We start from the raw sequence: 16,604 nt of genomic DNA, 5'->3' as shown, positions 1-16,604 counted from the left end.
GATTAACACCAATGTATGGGTATCAACGAGCATCTAAAAATTTGTACATAAATTCATAATCATACAGAAATTGTATATTTTTGGATTCGTTATATGTATTAGCGTTATATTAGATGTTCTAAAAGTATTCGCCAGCCGCTGCGTAAGCTTTTGGGCAGTTTAATTCAGCAAATTTTGCGTACGGTGCATTCGAACCAACCTTTACAAGCTTGCCTTTCGAATGCTTATTCCAAAAATGTAATACATATGATTGTTGTGTGCGAGCTTCTACGTCTTCAAGGCAGGTTTCATCAAAAAAGGCTTCCCAATCTACCCAGGGTATGGCATAAAAAGCTTCACGTGAAAACACGTTAAAACCCAAGCAACGAGTACGATCGTTAACCAAAAGATCCATATTTTCAGTGCTACAAATTGATTGCATGACACGTGTGATCACACCAGGACCATTATTACCCCAATCATTACCATCGAATTTTGTTTGAAAATCATGTAAGCATTTTGCGGCTATATCATGTCCAAAGCCATCAGGAGCAAAATTAATAACACCAGCTGCAATAAATCTATCTGATTCAGCGCCACTAAAATTCGGTGCTATGTCTTCAATTGTTTGCAACATTATTATGTCCATATCCAAATATGTACCACCCCAACGGTACAACGTTAAAAATCGCAAAAAATCTGATATGTGCGATATCACATATCTAAAAATAACAAGTATAAATTATTGGCTTCATAAATTCATACTACAAATAATCTTTAAAAAGTGCTCACTTGGATTTGAAAAGTTCGCCATCGAGAAACCATTCATGTATAGGCGTATTGGCAGCATATGTCCACATATTTAAATTCCGTAAAAATATATTTGGGTAGGACAGTAAAGCTTTGATAACAGGATGATGAAGAGTTTGGTTCGTTTGGTATGTTGGACTAGCAAATAAAACAAATACATCTAAATTTGGATTGTGTAGTGCGGCAGACTCAATGGCGCAAGCTTGACGAGCGTTTAATTCGACTAAATTAATATGTGTGTTTAAAGGTTTCGCTAACTGTCGGCAGCTAGTCTCATGAAAGAATATACTGCGTCCCGGCTTTGGTTTCAGTTCTGCTATAAGTACATCCTCCAACAATTGGGGGACAGTATTGCCAACAGATGGGTCAGTATATGCAACCATTTCGGGCATCTCTGAATTTATATAGCAATACCTTATATCCACATTTGATTTAAATATAATATATATCAACAATGGTATCGTGAACACCATTAAAATCACCAGCACAATCCGAACACGAAGTACAGATCTCATAAAGCGTGCTAATAAGTTGTGGAACATTTTTACGTTATCCAATGGCAGATTACTCACTATAGCTGCCAATTGATACAAATTCAACGATTATATATAATATCTTACATATTTATTATCATTTGAAAAAGACTGACTTAACACGAAAACAATAATGCACAACAAACAAATACAAGAAAATCATATGTCATTTTGACATTTGCTTTTTAACTCTTCTTCACAGTATCCTTGTGGTGTGATGTTATATATGATAACACAGTATCAAAAAATTTATCTGTTTTTTAAAATAATATATACAATACAAGTAAATATGCAGACTGAGATTCGGTGGTAAAAACTCCAATGATAAACATTATATGTCTTACAACGTAGTTATATTATACTGGCATTGTTAAAAAAGATAGGAACAGGATATCACTCAGTGTGAATTATCTCTATTATAATATCCACACGATTTAAAATCTTCTTATGGCTCATAAAATTTTAAGCCTGCTATAACAACCCTTAAATGATTTTGGTTTAATCACTTATAACTTAATAATAACAATTCATTTCATATATTTAATATTAGGAATTTTCGTGCTGAAGGCAAAAGTGAATTTGCCGAAATATGTATAGATATATACTAAAAATTAACGTTCGAAGTAAAAGTTAATATTCTTAAAAAAAACCGACTTTAAAACAATTTATTATCAATTTTCGTAAAAACCATCACTTTGAATCAGTATGTAAATACATTAAATCTAGTTTAATGTAGCTTCAAGTTTCAAAACTTTAAAATTTATTTTAAAACAGATTAAAAGTAACAATATTAATAAACTTAATTCATCAAAGCCAGAAATAGGCACAGTCAGACACAGTTATTAACAATATCTAAAATTCTTCCGAAAAAATATTTTATTAAAAATAATGATGGTGAGACAATTTAAAAGAAGTCAAAAAACAATGAATTGACATGAAGAATATTGTCAAGAGGACATGATATTAATTAAATTATCATCTAACAACAGTGGCGTAACTACATTTTTTAGGCCCATAAGCGAATTATAATTAGGGAACTCCTACTAATATCTTTTTATACCCTTTACACGAAAAAGTGTAAAAAAGCTATATTAGGTTTGTGAAGATTTTCGTATCGTCTGTTTGAAGTCTGTTTCAGTTTCTGAACAATGTGTCAATTTATTCTGTGTATCACAATTAGCAAAGGCATCATTTAAATCGTTTACTCCTTCAGTTTTGTTTTCATTTATTTTAAGAAAATTGTCTAGTTTTGGTAATTTCTTTAATGTTAATAATGAATGCATAAATTTATAATGGGGCCCCCTAAGTTCGGGGGCCCGAAAGCGTTGCTTCCAGTCGCTTCCCTGTAGTTACGCCACTGTCTAACAATAAAGAATTAGTAATCATTAATGCCATATACTTTCAAATAGTTATAAAGAAAGGAAACTATACGCATTTGTAATGTATATAATCACGAAGAACTTTTTTTTCAAAGGAATAAATTAATTCGATTTGTTAGGAGTTGATTCCTAGCCACAAGGGCTAAAGAAAGGTACAGAAAAATTGACTATAGTGTTATATTTCAACTTTTTTGACTTTTAGTTAAATATTCGATATTCCAAAAATATTATTAATAGCGTTTTGATAATGCAAAATTAAATGAAAATTTTCAACACAACTCTAAATAGTAATATGGAAAATTTAGAAAAAAATGCGTGAAAGACATAATTTTAGTGATTTAATTTATTTTTTTTTTTTACAACGGCAGGACTAAATGTTTAGGCACACAAAATGACTTATTTCAATACTCAGACATTTTTAGGCTTGATGCACGATTAGGAGAAAAAACACTTTATGTTACCCAGTTTTTAATAAAATTCCAGCCTTACTGCAATTTCAATCATCCAAACTTCTATAATAGATCTGTTCGTAGTAAAACTCAAGTAAATCATAAGTAAAGTACAAACTGAGAGCGTAACACAAATAAAGTGCCAAATTACGCTCTTTACACAGATTTTCATGGAACAGCTTTGTATTAAATCTGGTGAGAACACCGGTACCCCGCAAATAAACAATACAAAAATATAAATTCAAACCAAAACAGCTGATTCACACAACACAAATATTTCTTGAAATAAAATGTTTGAGTAAAGTTTGTGTAGCATTTTCAAATTTCGACAGGGATGTTATGTGCTCTCAGATACACTCATTTATTCGAAAATTTGCTTGTGGAACGCACTTGTGTATACACAGAGTTACTCAAAGTTACTATGAGTAGCTCGTGGAACAGATCTAATGTGAATGTAAACTTTCAGTAATAAATGTAGGTGTATCATTTAATAATAAAATATGTCTACAGTACGCATTAATTTTTCTTAGTTTTTACTGCTTTTTGCCAGTTTTTACTTGTACAGAATAAATGAGCAAAATCAGGCACAATAAGAGAGATAAAGAGAAATTGTTTTTACTGGTAATATTTTGACAAAAATTAACGATAATAAGAAGGCATTCAAATAAAATTAAATAAAAATTATAACTCCATTAAGTTGCAAAAAGTATTTTTATATTTGTTATATGTGGGTTTTATAATCATTCATATAAATTTAATTAAAAATTTTAATGTAACAAATATTTTGTGATTTTTGTTATTCAACTTGTTTTTACTGATTTTGTGTTTTCATACATTAATCAGCAATTGACAAAAGAATTTTTACACACTTCATTTTAGGAAATCATAAATAAAGGAAGTATTAATTCATGGCAATATCGAAGAGCATTAAATTAATAACATAAAACTATTTCTCAATTTTTGTTTGCGTTTCAAAAGAACCTTGTAAAAGAGTGCAATTTGCAATTTTCTAAATTATTAAATAATATGCAAAGATAAATGACATATCAATACAATTGGTTTAAATTCTCGTAACGAAATTATCTCTGATCTATTAACAATACCAGAACTGTCAAGTATTAAAATCCGTATGTCTGACAGTCAGAAAATATACTGATACATAATTCTCGTGACGAAATTTTGACATCAAAAAACTGAATTCAAACAACGAAATTACTCAGAAACTATCTTATTTTAACAAACACCGAGGTAAGTAAGGACGGATGGGCAATATAACAAAACCAGGAGGGAAAAATTATTGATTACCATTACTTAGCATAAGGTTTTTGTTTTTGTACGACATAATATTTTCGCCTTATCACACAACATTTTAAATATTATTCCTATAATTCAGAAATTTTTATAAACAATTTTTCAAATAATTCTCAGTTTCTTTTGCTTCTCTTCTTTGGTTAATGTGTTTGAAAGAAATGTTTTTTTAAATAGCGGGAAAATGCAACTATGCGATTTTTGCTTGTTTCTTTTGTGCTGTCATTTTCGTACGGCTAACGCCGCTGTTGGCGTACAAAATTTTAAGTATATTTGTAAACGGTTCCGAGAACTTTACAAATTCGCAAAACATGCTAGTTATGCGGAATTGATTGAGCGTCAAATATAAAGTAAGAGCAAAAAGACAATTGTAGCTGAAATAAAAATTGGTGCAAGTTTCGTTATTTGCTTCTTGGCTGATTTATTTGATTGAGGTTAAGTTTCTGTATCTAAATTATTAAAGGAACAGTCTGGAACTAAGAAACGGTCTTCAATATGAATGGGCCACCTGCAGCTGTGCCTGTGCCGCCTGCAATGGGTTACCCGCCGTCAATTGTGCCACAATTTAGTATTCCGCCTCCGGGTTTCGGTGCACCTCCAGCTGAAATTGTTGCATTTGGTGGTGCATTACCTACTACCGAGTGGACTGAACATAAAGCACCGGACGGGCGTCCATATTATTACAACAATACAACAAAGCAAAGTTCTTGGGAGAAACCCGAAATATTAATGTCGCCCGCTGAACGTATTATTTATCAATGTCCTTGGAAAGAATATCGTTCAGATGTAGGCAAAGTGTACTTTCATAACATTAAAACAAAAGAATCATGTTGGGAGGCGCCTGCTGAATATATTGAAATGCAAGCGAAAGTTAAGGCTGAAGAGTAAGTAATTCAATATGCATTGCGATTGTAATTTTACGATTTGATTAACTTTAATGTATTTTTCTTTATAATTTGAAGAGCTGCTGTTGCTGCTAAGGCTGTGGCGGCGCTAACTTCTTCAACGTTAGTGGGAATAATGCCACCTGCTGCGCTTGCTAACATTATTCCTGCTACGTTACCTACGGTTAAAAAACCAATTACTCCTGATATACATTCTCCATTAACCCCAGGTAGCAATGAAAACTCTTCGTCAGCGTTAGATCAAGCAATGGCTGCAACATTGGCAGCGATTCAAATTCCAGAGCCAAGTCCTGAACTAAAAGAAGGTAAATGTAATGATTAAATGTTGAAACTTCATCATTTTTACACTTCATATTTTGTTTTAGATAAAAAAGATATTCCAGCTGAAAAAACAAAAATTGTGTTTAAAGATCGTAGAGAAGCAATAGATGCCTTTAAAGATTTACTGCGTGAGAAGAATATACCATCCAATGCCAACTGGGACCAATGCGTCAAAATTTTATCAAAGGACTCTAGATATAGTGCCTTTAAGAATTTAAATGAAAAGAAGCAAACTTTTAATGCGTATAAAACTCAAAAATTAAAAGATGAACGAGAAGAATCTCGTTTACGCGCAAAGAAAGCAAAAGAAGACTTGGAACGCTTTCTTATGACTACTGACAAAATGAATTCGCAAATGAAGTTTTATAAATGTGAAGAAGAATTTGCAGCTAATAGAATTTGGACAAGTGTTCCGGAACAAGACAGGCGGGATATATACGAGGATTGTGTATTTAATTTAGCTAAGCGCGAACGGGAAGATTCGCGTCAACTTAAAAAACGAAACATGAAGGTGTTAAGTGAACTTCTAGAGTCAATGTCTTCTGTTACTTATGGATCTACATGGTCTGAAGCACAAGTTATGCTATTAGAAAATGCTTCTTTTAAAAATGATGTTAATTTGTTGGGTATGGATAAAGAAGATGCTTTATTAGTATTCGAAGAACATATACGTAATTTGGAAAAAGAAGATGAAGAGGAACAAGAACGTGAAAAGAAACGCCTCAAACGACAACAACGTAAGAATCGAGATGCGTTCATTAATTTACTCGATCTTTTACACGAAGAAGGAAAGCTGACATCGATGTCGCTTTGGGTAGAATTGTATCCTGTAATATCTTCAGACCTTAGATTTTCAGCAATGCTTGGGCAACCGGGCTCTACTCCACTCGACTTATTTAAATTTTATGTTGAAGACTTAAAAGCTCGCTTCCATGATGAAAAGAAAATTATACGTGAAATACTCAAGGAGAAAGAATACGTTGTGCAAACAAATACTACATTTGAAAATTTCGCAACGGTTGTTTGTGAAGATAAACGTTCAGCGAATCTAGATGCTGGCAATGTGAAATTGACATATAACTCACTTTTAGAAAAGGTAATAAGGCATAAAATACAACAACAAATATCACATTTATACGATCTATTTTTTCATTATACAGGCTGAAACGGCAGAAAAAGAACGCGTCAAAGAGCAAACGCGCATTCGTCGTAAATTGGAAAATGACATTAAAACCGTTTGGTTAGAAGCTAATTTAAATATAAATGCAACATATGAGGAGGCAAAGAAATTGGTGGATCATTTAGATACATCTTCTCATGTTGATAAGGCAACTGAGGTACGACGTATTTGGGAAGAGTATGTTAAAGAAAGTGAAGATGCTTGCAGTCATCATCATGTTCGTCCTAAAAAATCTAAGAAGAATAAAAAGCATAGAAAGAGAACTTTGTCTAGCTCGAAATCTGTAAGTATATTAAAGTATTATTTGATAATATATATAATGTAATTCCTTAATCCTTAACGTAGGATATTGAAAATGAACAATCAGATGTGGAGCGCGACAAAGTTAAGAAAGTTAAAAAATCCAGAACAAGATCGGTGAGTGATTTTTGTTAAATTTTTTTTTAGAAATTTAAAAACACTATTTGTATTTTTTTAATTTGTTTATGTTTTAAGTGCTTGTAAATAATTTGTAAACTTCACGAGTGCTTTCACGAATAAGTTTTCGTAGATATTTCGAAATTTGTACTGCAATTAGGTATTAGGTATTTCTGTTGGGTTTTCACCATCACTTGCTAAAAGGTAAACATACGATTTAAAAATTGGTGGTGGTGGATAGATTTTAAGTAATTTAATATTATTAACGAAAACTTGTTCATGTAAGCATTTTACGATATTGTTACCGATTTTTTTGCGATTTGGTATGTTATTAATAGAGTATTGTTACCATTTTTTGTTTCTGTTTTTTAGCGCTCACAAAACTCAAGCGTTGAAGTTGAGAATGAAATTGTTAAGAAAAAGAAAAATAAACGAAAAAATAAGGCTTTCTTTAAATCGGTAAGTAGATCGAACATAGTGCAGTGAATATGCAGTAAATATGTTACAATTCAGTCCTTCAGTTTCTCAAATAAAAAGCATAAAAAATATATAAACATAAATGTTAAATAATCTTCATACAGCGTTATTTTAATAATTTTTTGGTGTCGAATCTTACCTAAATCAAATTAAACTTTGTTAAAAATAATAAGGTAACATACTTAGAAAATAGGATACTGTTAAAGGTATCTTCACGATACCGAGCTTGATATACTCTGTAAGGTTAAATGAACTTTGGCTGTACGCATCCACTATTCAATTGGATATTAAGTGTTTGGCAGTGTTGCTTTATATGTGACCATTCGTGATTCGTGACCAGATCACAAAAGTTTTAATGAATTAGATACTATACTCTACTAAATTTTACAGTTGCTGCTAGCTAATAGCACTAAAAATTAGGAATGGTTTGACAAAAACCATCTCAAAAATGGCAGTAATTGACGAATAAGTGTACCACTATGCTTTAAAATGTCTGAAGAAAACTTCTGTACAAACAATTTCAATGCTAAAAACATATACTATATTTTGAAAGTGTCGTCGATATTTCTTTATAGCATTCAATAGATCTTGATGAATTGTGCGAGTTATAGTTTATGCTAACATAATAAAATGTAAACAAATATTTATATTAAATTTGAAAATGTGTTTCTTTTACTTCCTTTTAGAGCTCGTGTGAATCCGATTTAGGATCGTTTACCGGTTCCCCATCAATTATACAAAATGATGATATAGTTAGTGCTAATTCTAAGAAAAAAAAGAAAGAGAAAAAGAGTAAAAAGGACAAGGAATCACGAAAACATCATTACCACCGACGATCAGTTACACCGTCTAGTCCTGCAGTCAGTAATTCAGATAATACAAGCTCGCACAATGGTGATGATCAAGCGCTCAGTGAAACTGAATTGGAATCTAAACGTGCAGCCCTTTTGGCTCAGCTAAAAGAACAAATGGATGAATGACATGCCAAAATTCTCAAATAATAGCACAAGTATATTTATACAGAAGTCTTAATAAGAAAGGTTCCTTAAAAAACAAAAATTGATTTTTAGTTTTAGAATATTGAATCAAATATAAGACGTTTTGCATCAAAAGCCTACTCCATCAATGATGGGATTACACATCTAGAACCGAATTGTTCGCAGTTTCAAACAAAGCTGAAAAAAGTGTCCCAAATGCCTTTTTTTTTTTTTTTTTTTAATTTTTAATTACAATTTTGAATGTAATTATTTGTTCTTTAATTAAGCATTTATTGATTCTTAATTTTATAAAAATACATTCGATTTCAAAAACACGCTCCAAAACCCTTTCGAGTATTTTAGATGTTAGTGAAGACAACGTACTCCTGTGCTTTCGTTATTTTATCAGCGATAAGTAAAACAAATATCATGTCGGGAATGCATATTCATTGAAGATGTTTTTGCAACAACATATGGAAAAGTTTTCATTTGTATATCTTAACTTCAATATATATACTTATGAATGTAAATTTTTGTATGTTAATATTTTTTATTAATTTAAAACTTAAATACGAAATAGCTTTTAAACACTAACGAGGACATATTTTAAAATATAAGAATTATGACAAATAAAAGTACAATCTAAAAAATAATTTATAAACGGCATTTTATTATTTTTATTCAAGTTTAATTAATTTGTATTCAGGTTCTGAGTTTTTTTATCAGTCAAGGCTTGGACCGCCTGGAGCGCAAATTGCGCAGATTACTTGATTAATCGCGCTCGTTAACATTTCTTTTCAAACAGTTTGATTTCCTTTTTATGTTAAAATCGCATTACCACTGGCGAGAAGTGCTCTATGTGTATCGTCACCTTGCGTCAAAATATTTTATTTAAGATTTTAACTTCAATTGAATTTGTAGGGATATTTCCGTTGTCGAAAATTCTGCTGAGATTGTAACTTCTTTTTTTCAATTTATTTTTAATTGGTTTATTGTTAAAAATTCCTACATCTTAACGATATGAAAAATAAAATGTTATTTGGACAAATTTTAATTTTGGTTTAGAATTTGAATTCTTTATATTTCTTAGTGGTTTTGGTTTGTTCAGTTTGTTGACGTTTCCGTTTGGATTTCTGGCGTGCTACATGTTCTGCCAACATATCTGAAAGATCTTCTTTCTGTAAATTATTCTGTTGTTCCCGCATTTGTTGTTCGTAGCGCATAGCCATAGCTTCGTTGTCCATATCCAATTCGGATGGATCAAGAGCTAACTCAACAGTGCCTTCCCTTTCTACAGCTACTGTGGTGCGAACTGTGGCTTGTTTATTAACGCCGGCCATTTCGTATACATGAGTGGAGCCCATCATAGATGCTCCGACACGTTCGCCTCGTTTTTCAGGTAACACTTGGTACAATACAGGGGTTTCATTACTAGGATAAAAGACAAAAATTATTTTTCTTCAGTAATTGTGATAAAATTATCTACTCACTCTTCAATTTCAGCTTCAATCTTCTTTTTGCGCAATTCAATGTTTTCTGGCGTTTCCATTCCGGCAGGTACGCTAGTAAGGCCAGATGGAGTTACCAAACCTCCAGCTGGTGTAATCAGGCCACTCTCATCTTGTCCAGCGGTTAGATCTTCACCATCTTCATCTTCTTCATCGGATGATTCCTCAGATTCTGATTCTAGTTCACCCCACTGGTTACGTTCAATATCACCTTCATCTATACCAGTCTATAAAACAGAAAAAAAAATTATTTTATTATAGTATTTTTTAATAAGCTTTTGTAACTTACGTCCATATCCATAATGTTGGTACCAAAAACATCACCATACAAAGGTTTACCATTCTCATCGACTGGTGGTTTTCCCCAACCTCCAGCATGATAACCGAAGGACGTAGCTTCGGGAATCGGTGCATTCAAACCAGGTATCTTGAGGTTTGGGTATGATGGTGGAGGTCCATATCGTTGTTGTGCAATTAACCAGGGAGGTGGTATTTTATGTGAATTTGGACCCACTGGCATACCTAAAGCAATACGCAACTCTTCAGATAAGTCACCTGGTTTCTTTTCTTTAAGACGTGTTTCAAATTCTTTTCCTTCGTAGTATAAATCACCATGTATAGTCATACGTGGTTTAGTTTGCCATTTAAAGAATGCATCATGTAGTTTTTGATAATCTATATCGATTTTACCCATTTTTGGGCGAACACGTTCTCTCATTTTGGTTTTCAATGATTTAGCATCATCTTTCTCCTGTAGTGATTCTCGCATCTCCATTATACCAGTTTTCTTGATAAATGCAGGAAGGTCAAAAGGTGGTTTTTCAATACCTCGCTTGCCTTGCAAGTACTTACGTTTGAAACACCAATGCCGTGGCACTTGAACCGTATTACGATAAGCTTTTAATTGCACTAACAATTTGGGATCACGCGCAGTAACGTCATGCATTTCGACCACATCAGGACGTGAAACTAATTGCTTAAGTTCTGCGACGCTTAGTCGAGTTAACTTCTTTAATTTCCGTTTTGACAGCTTCTCTTTGTCTTCCTTGCCTTCCTAAAAATTAAAAAAAAAAGTTACAAATACATTTCAATATAGTAAAATTCGTGTTCATACTTCTTCTATTTCATCATCATCGTCGTCTTGCGACTTTTCATTAAATTTTCTGTGCGCATTAGGACCATTACTTTCACTAGCTGCTTTATCTTTTTCTGTGCCCTTAGGTTTATTCTCTAATTTAAATATTTCAAAAACTCTGTAAAATTGACGATACATTGGCGCTAAATCGGCTATTGTAATTTTTTCAGGCACATATCTGCAATTAAATTAGACTATAGAATCATGCATTAACAAATAATGAACTACTTACTCAATAGAGACATCATCACCTGCTTTGCCTTTGTCTTTGGTGGTATTCTTTTCCACAATTTTATTACTAGATTTCTTATCTTTAGGTTTTTGTTCAGACTTTTCATGGACTGTACTAACATCAATTTCATGCCTTTCCAACGTAAATTTCTGTTGTTGTTGTTGTCGTATTTTGCGGTTTTGCTTCTTACGCTTCTTCTTCTTTTTATTTTTTTCAGCCCTACTTTGTTTCTCACTTTTTGACTTCACACCATTATGTGTAGCATCATCCAATTCATCGTCAGATTCGTCGCCACCATCTACATAATCACTACTGATCACGCTGTTTGTTAAATTGTCTTTCATGTTTGAACGTGCGTTTCTCTCATTTATATAATCATCATTTTCATCAAATGCCGCAGCTCGTTGGTCCTTTAAAGCCAAAACATCCTCTAAAGCTTTAGGCAACACTACTTCTACAGATTTCTTTGTTTTGTCATCCAAATTTGCATCAGCATTCTCATTTGAAGTACCTGAATTATTCAATGCAGCATCTGACATGGGCGACTGTTGTTTGGAAACTTGCTCTGCGATTGTTTCAGGTCTTATTGACGGATTCCACTGCTGAGGTGGAATGTTTGGTTTATTTACACCGATATTTGAGAAGTTGGGAGGAGTTTGCATAATGATCGGAGGTGGCGTACGCAAATTTGGCATTGGCATAAGCGACGAAGCACCTGGCGGCATCATTTGTTGTGGCGGAGGGGGAAGACGGTGTTGGACCTGCAAAATTATAGATGTTAAATAGTTGAATGGCATTAAATATAATAGCCTTTCATTACCTCAACAATGTGATCACCCATTTTAATATTACTTATCTTTTTTTGCTATGAATTTCTCAAGAATCGCCGACTTTATATTTTTCTTTTGCAAAAAGAAATGCAACGGCGTAATGCCAGCTCGATATAAAAATATGCGTTGCCAACCTTTTTTTTTTTTAAAGACTGAGCTACCGCGCACACAGCCAGATATATAACACATACGTCGATTTCTTTGACTTTATTTTCTATAAGTTGTTATATTCATTTGTTTTCGAAACCAAAAAAAAAATAATGATCATGATTTATCGATATAATTATATAAGGAGGACTATTTACAAGGACGGACAGACACGGCATCCAGTTACCGGTTACAAAAAATCTTTCATATATAAAAAAAAAACGTTATGCAGCCAGTTTGCATGACCATGGATTTTGAATGTATCAGTGAAATATATTTGAATGCGTGCATAAAGACTGCTGTTGAAATGTTTGACAAAATATTGAATTATTTTAACTTATCTGCATGCAATATATTATCGATAAATAAATAAACACGGTGTGTATGTGAATTTAAATACGAAATTTATCTATAAGTGTGTGGTATGTAGTCGATTTTTCGCACAAAATCTAATGCATTTCTTTTATGAAAGCACATACATTTTGGAAATGTGGCAATAATGGAAGCAAGTTTTAATAAAACTAAGAAGAAAACTCATATACGGGTCTTCAGTGGGATAAATTTAAACAAAGCATAACGACTGACTGGTAACTCTATGTAAAAAGAGTTAAAAAGTTTATATAATATGCTGTTAATTGTATGAAATTGTACGAAATACTTGAACTTTCCAAAAGTAATGGCATTTTCGATCGGTAAAATTGGATTCAATCTAGTTTAACAAGCCAATTGAATTAAAATTTAATTTCTAACTTGTTTTTCTATGTAGTTGTACCCAACATTTACCACAAAATTTTCAACAATACTGTTTTTTTGTTTTTGTAATTCGCATAAAGTTGAAAAATATATCTTCATTCAAAGCCGAATGTGTTATTATTTTGATTTTATATAATTTTTTTTAAAACTGCAGCCAAATATATAAGCAAACAACATATTGGGTTCAAGTGGAAACATATCACACTTTTTATGTCAAGTCATATAAAATAGCTGTTAATTTCAGGGTAATCTTGCTACTCTGGCAAAATACTTTGAAAATGTAAAGTTTTAAAGAAAACTCAAAAAATTAAGGCGATGTGGCATCACTATTTCTTCACGTGTATTTTGTTGAGTTGGTAAACTGCTCACTAATTATTATTTAAATTGTAAATATTTCTGAATTCAATATGTTTAAATTTAATTTTAATGTTGAGGAAGATTGTGACAATAAATTTTTAAAAGGATTATCAGAAGAGAAAGATTTATGGTAAAAAGTTTGTATTTGATTTTAATTTATTTGTAAAAGACTTCAAAGAGTTTTTGGTTTTTTCAGCTCGAACAGTGATGCGAACATTGACTGGTACGATTCCCAAAAGATTGATATTGACGAAGAAATAATCAACAAATTGGATGTATTTAAACTAAATTCAGTAGAGAAAAGATTTGGTGAAGTTACTATAATATATATAAAATCGGGTCTTTTACTTCAAAATGTATTTCATGATGAAATGTTAAAAGACATAAAAGCGGCAGAGGAAAGCCACTCTGATTTGCTACCAGGCATTTACGAAGGTTAGCGCAACACAATTTTAAAGTGATTTTGATTTTAAATATACGATTTTTTAGAAGTTTATTTACATTGAACGTAGGTGGTGCTAAAATTTGGGAATGCACTGATGATTTATTAGAATATATTAGCGCACACAAGTTTTCGTTTGCTTGGCAGGAAAAACTCGTGTTGGACTTGGGATGTGGTTCGGGACTACTTGGGATTTACTCATATAAATGCGGAGCAACTGTGCACTTCCAAGATTATGTATAAATCTACTTTTTTTGTACAAATATTATTTTATTTATGTATATATTTTAAGAATGAGGACGTTTTAAAAGAAATAACTATACCAAACTTTTTGCTGAACAATTTGCAGTCTGTTGATGACAAAGAATTGGATATTAAAAAAATAAATGGGATTGCAAAATTTTATTCTGGTGATTGGGAGAAATATTATAACGTAACCAAAAATGATGCAAGATTTGATTTGATTTTGACTTCGGAAACAATTTATAATATCCAAAATCAGGAAAAGTTACTTAATTGCTTTGATACCAGGCTTGCATCAAATGGAATTATTTTAGTGGCAGCAAAGACTTATTATTTTGGTGTTGGGGGTGGTGTAAAGCAGTTCGAGAAATTGATCGCTGAAGATGGCCGATTTTGTGCTAAAGTAGTGTGGACTGTAACGGAAGGAATCGGTAGAGCCATATTAGAACTAAGGAGAAAGGATATATAGTGGTCCTAGAATAATTTATTTCAGGCTGTAATACAATAAATTTCTTATTTCGGTTTGTCTCAAGCTGTAACGTAAGTATTGCTAATAACAGCAATATTTTTGACAATAACAAAACAGAGAACCTAACCGAACAACTTATCACTTTAAAAAATGTTTTCTGTTAAAAATAGATTAATTTTAATATATGAACTTTTTTAAAACAATTTGTTTTAAATTTATATTAAGTAAAGCAAGTTAAGTAAAAAGGTCAATTACATAGAAATAAAAAAAAACTATAATTTATTATTTAACTAACAAAATATACAATGCTTTTATTTCGATTAAATTGACCAATTAGCCCACTAATAAAATATATATTTTTGGTCACAAATAAAAGAATAAAATATTTTAAGTAAGAAGGTTAATTGTTTTTTTTTTAAATAAATAAAGACATTTTTGAGAAGTAGTAAACTACAACAACAAAAATTCTTTTTTATATCATTTTAATTAATTAAATTTTCGGCTGACCATACAGCTGTTTCGAGTATTGCCAAATACCCATCATCAGTGGTCTTGGAAATAATTCTTGTATTTTAATTATTCGGAAATAATTTTTTTTTTGAGACTACAAGTATCAGTAATTAAAATCGTGCCTGCCAAATTTGAAGCTCAGAGTCAGCGCTCCTTAACCAACTGATTCAAAGCCGTACTTGACTAGTATAAAATAAATAAATTTAATGAAAAATATTTTTAAAGTTACAAGTAGGTTATATATCTGGATTTTTACCTTTTAATGTTTGTTCACAAGAATGCAAACCTAACTGATAAATACTAGAGCTGTTCGTATTTGGTTTTACGAATTATTCGAAGAATCCGATTAATCGGATAGTAAACGAAGTCTACGGAGTTGAAAAACTTATTGGATATTTTGAAAACCCGGAGTCTACGAAAATCCGGATTTGCGATTATTATTCGCAGTGAAATTATTTGGGGACTTTGTGGAGAAAAGTTATTTAAGCACAAGATGCGAACGAACGAGCATCATACAAATAAACACAAATTTTTTTAGGGATAGAATTTGTTGTTGTTTGTACGATTGTCTATGTTTGGTATTTTACTCAGAAAATTATATGTGTGTAATGTTTGTTTTTCGTTTTATTTTATTTATTCTATTACATATTATTAAATAAACAAATAATAAATTCAAATGACATTTGTTAGTAATGGCGTTTTCGACTGGTAAATCTAGAACACATTTTTCAGTCGAGATGCTCTTTTAGGGCAACTTTATTTTCGTTTGGTAAATCTGAGCTAAAATGTAAAACACTCGAGACTAATTTATAACACACTAGATATTTTGCCGGTATAGCAAGATTACCCTGAAATTAATAGCAGTTTTACTTGATTTGAAATATAAAGTATGTTTTGATTCGATATATATATTAAAAAAAACATAAATGTTTACCAACACTACTATTAAAATGTTAGATTACTCTAAAAAAACGTTCGATTAGGCTATATACTTTGTCAGATTGAGAATAAATCTAGATTGAATCCAGATTTACCATTTGAAAACGCCATAAGCAAGACATGTCGAGGCACATAAAGCCCCATCTTGTGATCAAATTTTAATCGAAATATCTTACGTTCTTAATTTTTTTTTTGATTTAAATTGAAAACAATAACAAATTTTCATTTGACGTAACCGTGACTGTCTATATGGCTCTTAGGCTCTCAGCTCTTCTGGAATAAATCTATAATTTAATTTTGAAAA

The 16,604-nt window shown here is 31.6% G+C and overlaps 4 protein-coding genes across 5 annotated transcripts; 2 read left to right on the top strand and 2 right to left on the bottom strand.

Moving 5' to 3' along the window:
* Positions 1-84: 84 nt before the first annotated feature.
* Positions 85-1,478, bottom strand: LOC119690031 (lactosylceramide 4-alpha-galactosyltransferase). The gene is made up of 2 exons (XM_038105014.1): positions 772-1,478; positions 85-701 (listed from the first exon to the last, which is right to left on the bottom strand). The coding sequence occupies exons 1-2, from the start codon at positions 1,329-1,331 to the stop codon at positions 119-121; spliced, it is 1,143 nt and encodes a 380-aa protein (XP_037960942.1). The 5' UTR covers positions 1,332-1,478; the 3' UTR covers positions 85-118.
* Positions 1,479-4,289: 2,811 nt separating this feature from the next.
* On the top strand, positions 4,290-9,580 carry LOC119662614 (pre-mRNA-processing factor 40 homolog A). 2 transcript variants are annotated; one of them, XM_038072271.1, is made up of 9 exons: positions 4,290-4,398; positions 4,922-5,342; positions 5,421-5,668; positions 5,729-6,780; positions 6,845-7,147; positions 7,210-7,281; positions 7,654-7,740; positions 8,445-8,767; positions 8,829-9,580. In XM_038072271.1, the coding sequence occupies exons 2-8, from the start codon at positions 4,954-4,956 to the stop codon at positions 8,736-8,738; spliced, it is 2,445 nt and encodes an 814-aa protein (XP_037928199.1). In that variant the 5' UTR covers positions 4,290-4,398; positions 4,922-4,953; the 3' UTR covers positions 8,739-8,767; positions 8,829-9,580. The 2 variants fall into 2 exon arrangements, with proteins under 2 accessions (XP_037928199.1, XP_037928198.1); XM_038072270.1 differs by lacking the exon at positions 4,290-4,398 and adding an exon at positions 4,677-4,808.
* On the bottom strand, positions 9,386-12,556 carry LOC119662615 (splicing factor 3B subunit 2). Its single transcript, XM_038072272.1, has 6 exons — positions 12,431-12,556; positions 11,611-12,371; positions 11,358-11,556; positions 10,533-11,297; positions 10,226-10,470; positions 9,386-10,166 (listed from the first exon to the last, which is right to left on the bottom strand). The coding sequence occupies exons 1-6, from the start codon at positions 12,449-12,451 to the stop codon at positions 9,797-9,799; spliced, it is 2,361 nt and encodes a 786-aa protein (XP_037928200.1). The 5' UTR covers positions 12,452-12,556; the 3' UTR covers positions 9,386-9,796.
* A 1,136-nt stretch (positions 12,557-13,692) lies between these two features.
* Positions 13,693-15,045, top strand: LOC119689050 (histidine protein methyltransferase 1 homolog). Its single transcript, XM_038103792.1, has 4 exons — positions 13,693-13,827; positions 13,894-14,132; positions 14,210-14,376; positions 14,432-15,045. Exons 1-4 carry the CDS (start codon positions 13,748-13,750, stop codon positions 14,849-14,851), a joined length of 906 nt encoding a protein of 301 aa, XP_037959720.1. The 5' UTR covers positions 13,693-13,747; the 3' UTR covers positions 14,852-15,045.
* The last annotated feature ends 1,559 nt before the right edge of the window (positions 15,046-16,604 follow it).

This window comes from Teleopsis dalmanni, chromosome X (genome assembly GCF_002237135.1).
Source record: "Teleopsis dalmanni isolate 2A chromosome X, ASM223713v2, whole genome shotgun sequence".
NCBI classification, from domain to species: Eukaryota; Metazoa; Arthropoda; class Insecta; order Diptera; family Diopsidae; genus Teleopsis; species Teleopsis dalmanni.
The sequence above is the reverse complement of the archived record's forward strand: the minus strand, read 5'-3'. Positions and strand labels throughout refer to the sequence as shown.

What these genes read in the sequence shown, in the direction of transcription:
- LOC119662614 (XM_038072271.1), top strand. Translation starts at nt 4,954, where the DNA reads ATGAATGGGCCACCTGCAGCTGTGCCTGTGCCGCCTGCAATGGGTTAC. An exon ending in GCGAAAGTTAAGGCTGAAGA is followed by an intron (nt 5,343 to 5,420) that starts GTAAGTAATTCA and finishes TATAATTTGAAG; the next exon opens with AGCTGCTGTTGCTGCTAAGG. An exon ending in AAAAATCCAGAACAAGATCG is followed by an intron (nt 7,282 to 7,653) that starts GTGAGTGATTTT and finishes TCTGTTTTTTAG; the next exon opens with CGCTCACAAAACTCAAGCGT.
- LOC119689050 (XM_038103792.1), top strand. Translation starts at nt 13,748, where the DNA reads ATGTTTAAATTTAATTTTAATGTTGAGGAAGATTGTGACAATAAATTT. An exon ending in TCAGAAGAGAAAGATTTATG is followed by an intron (nt 13,828 to 13,893) that starts GTAAAAAGTTTG and finishes TGGTTTTTTCAG; the next exon opens with CTCGAACAGTGATGCGAACA. An exon ending in CTGTGCACTTCCAAGATTAT is followed by an intron (nt 14,377 to 14,431) that starts GTATAAATCTAC and finishes ATATATTTTAAG; the next exon opens with AATGAGGACGTTTTAAAAGA.
- LOC119662615 (XM_038072272.1), bottom strand. Translation starts at nt 12,451, where the DNA reads ATGGGTGATCACATTGTTGAG. An exon ending in TGGGTGATCACATTGTTGAG is followed by an intron (nt 12,372 to 12,430) that starts GTAATGAAAGGC and finishes ATAATTTTGCAG; the next exon opens with GTCCAACACCGTCTTCCCCC. An exon ending in GGTGATGATGTCTCTATTGA is followed by an intron (nt 11,557 to 11,610) that starts GTAAGTAGTTCA and finishes ATTTAATTGCAG; the next exon opens with ATATGTGCCTGAAAAAATTA.
- LOC119690031 (XM_038105014.1), bottom strand. Translation starts at nt 1,331, where the DNA reads ATGTTCCACAACTTATTAGCACGCTTTATGAGATCTGTACTTCGTGTT. An exon ending in GGCGAACTTTTCAAATCCAA is followed by an intron (nt 702 to 771) that starts GTGAGCACTTTT and finishes TGTTATTTTTAG; the next exon opens with ATATGTGATATCGCACATAT.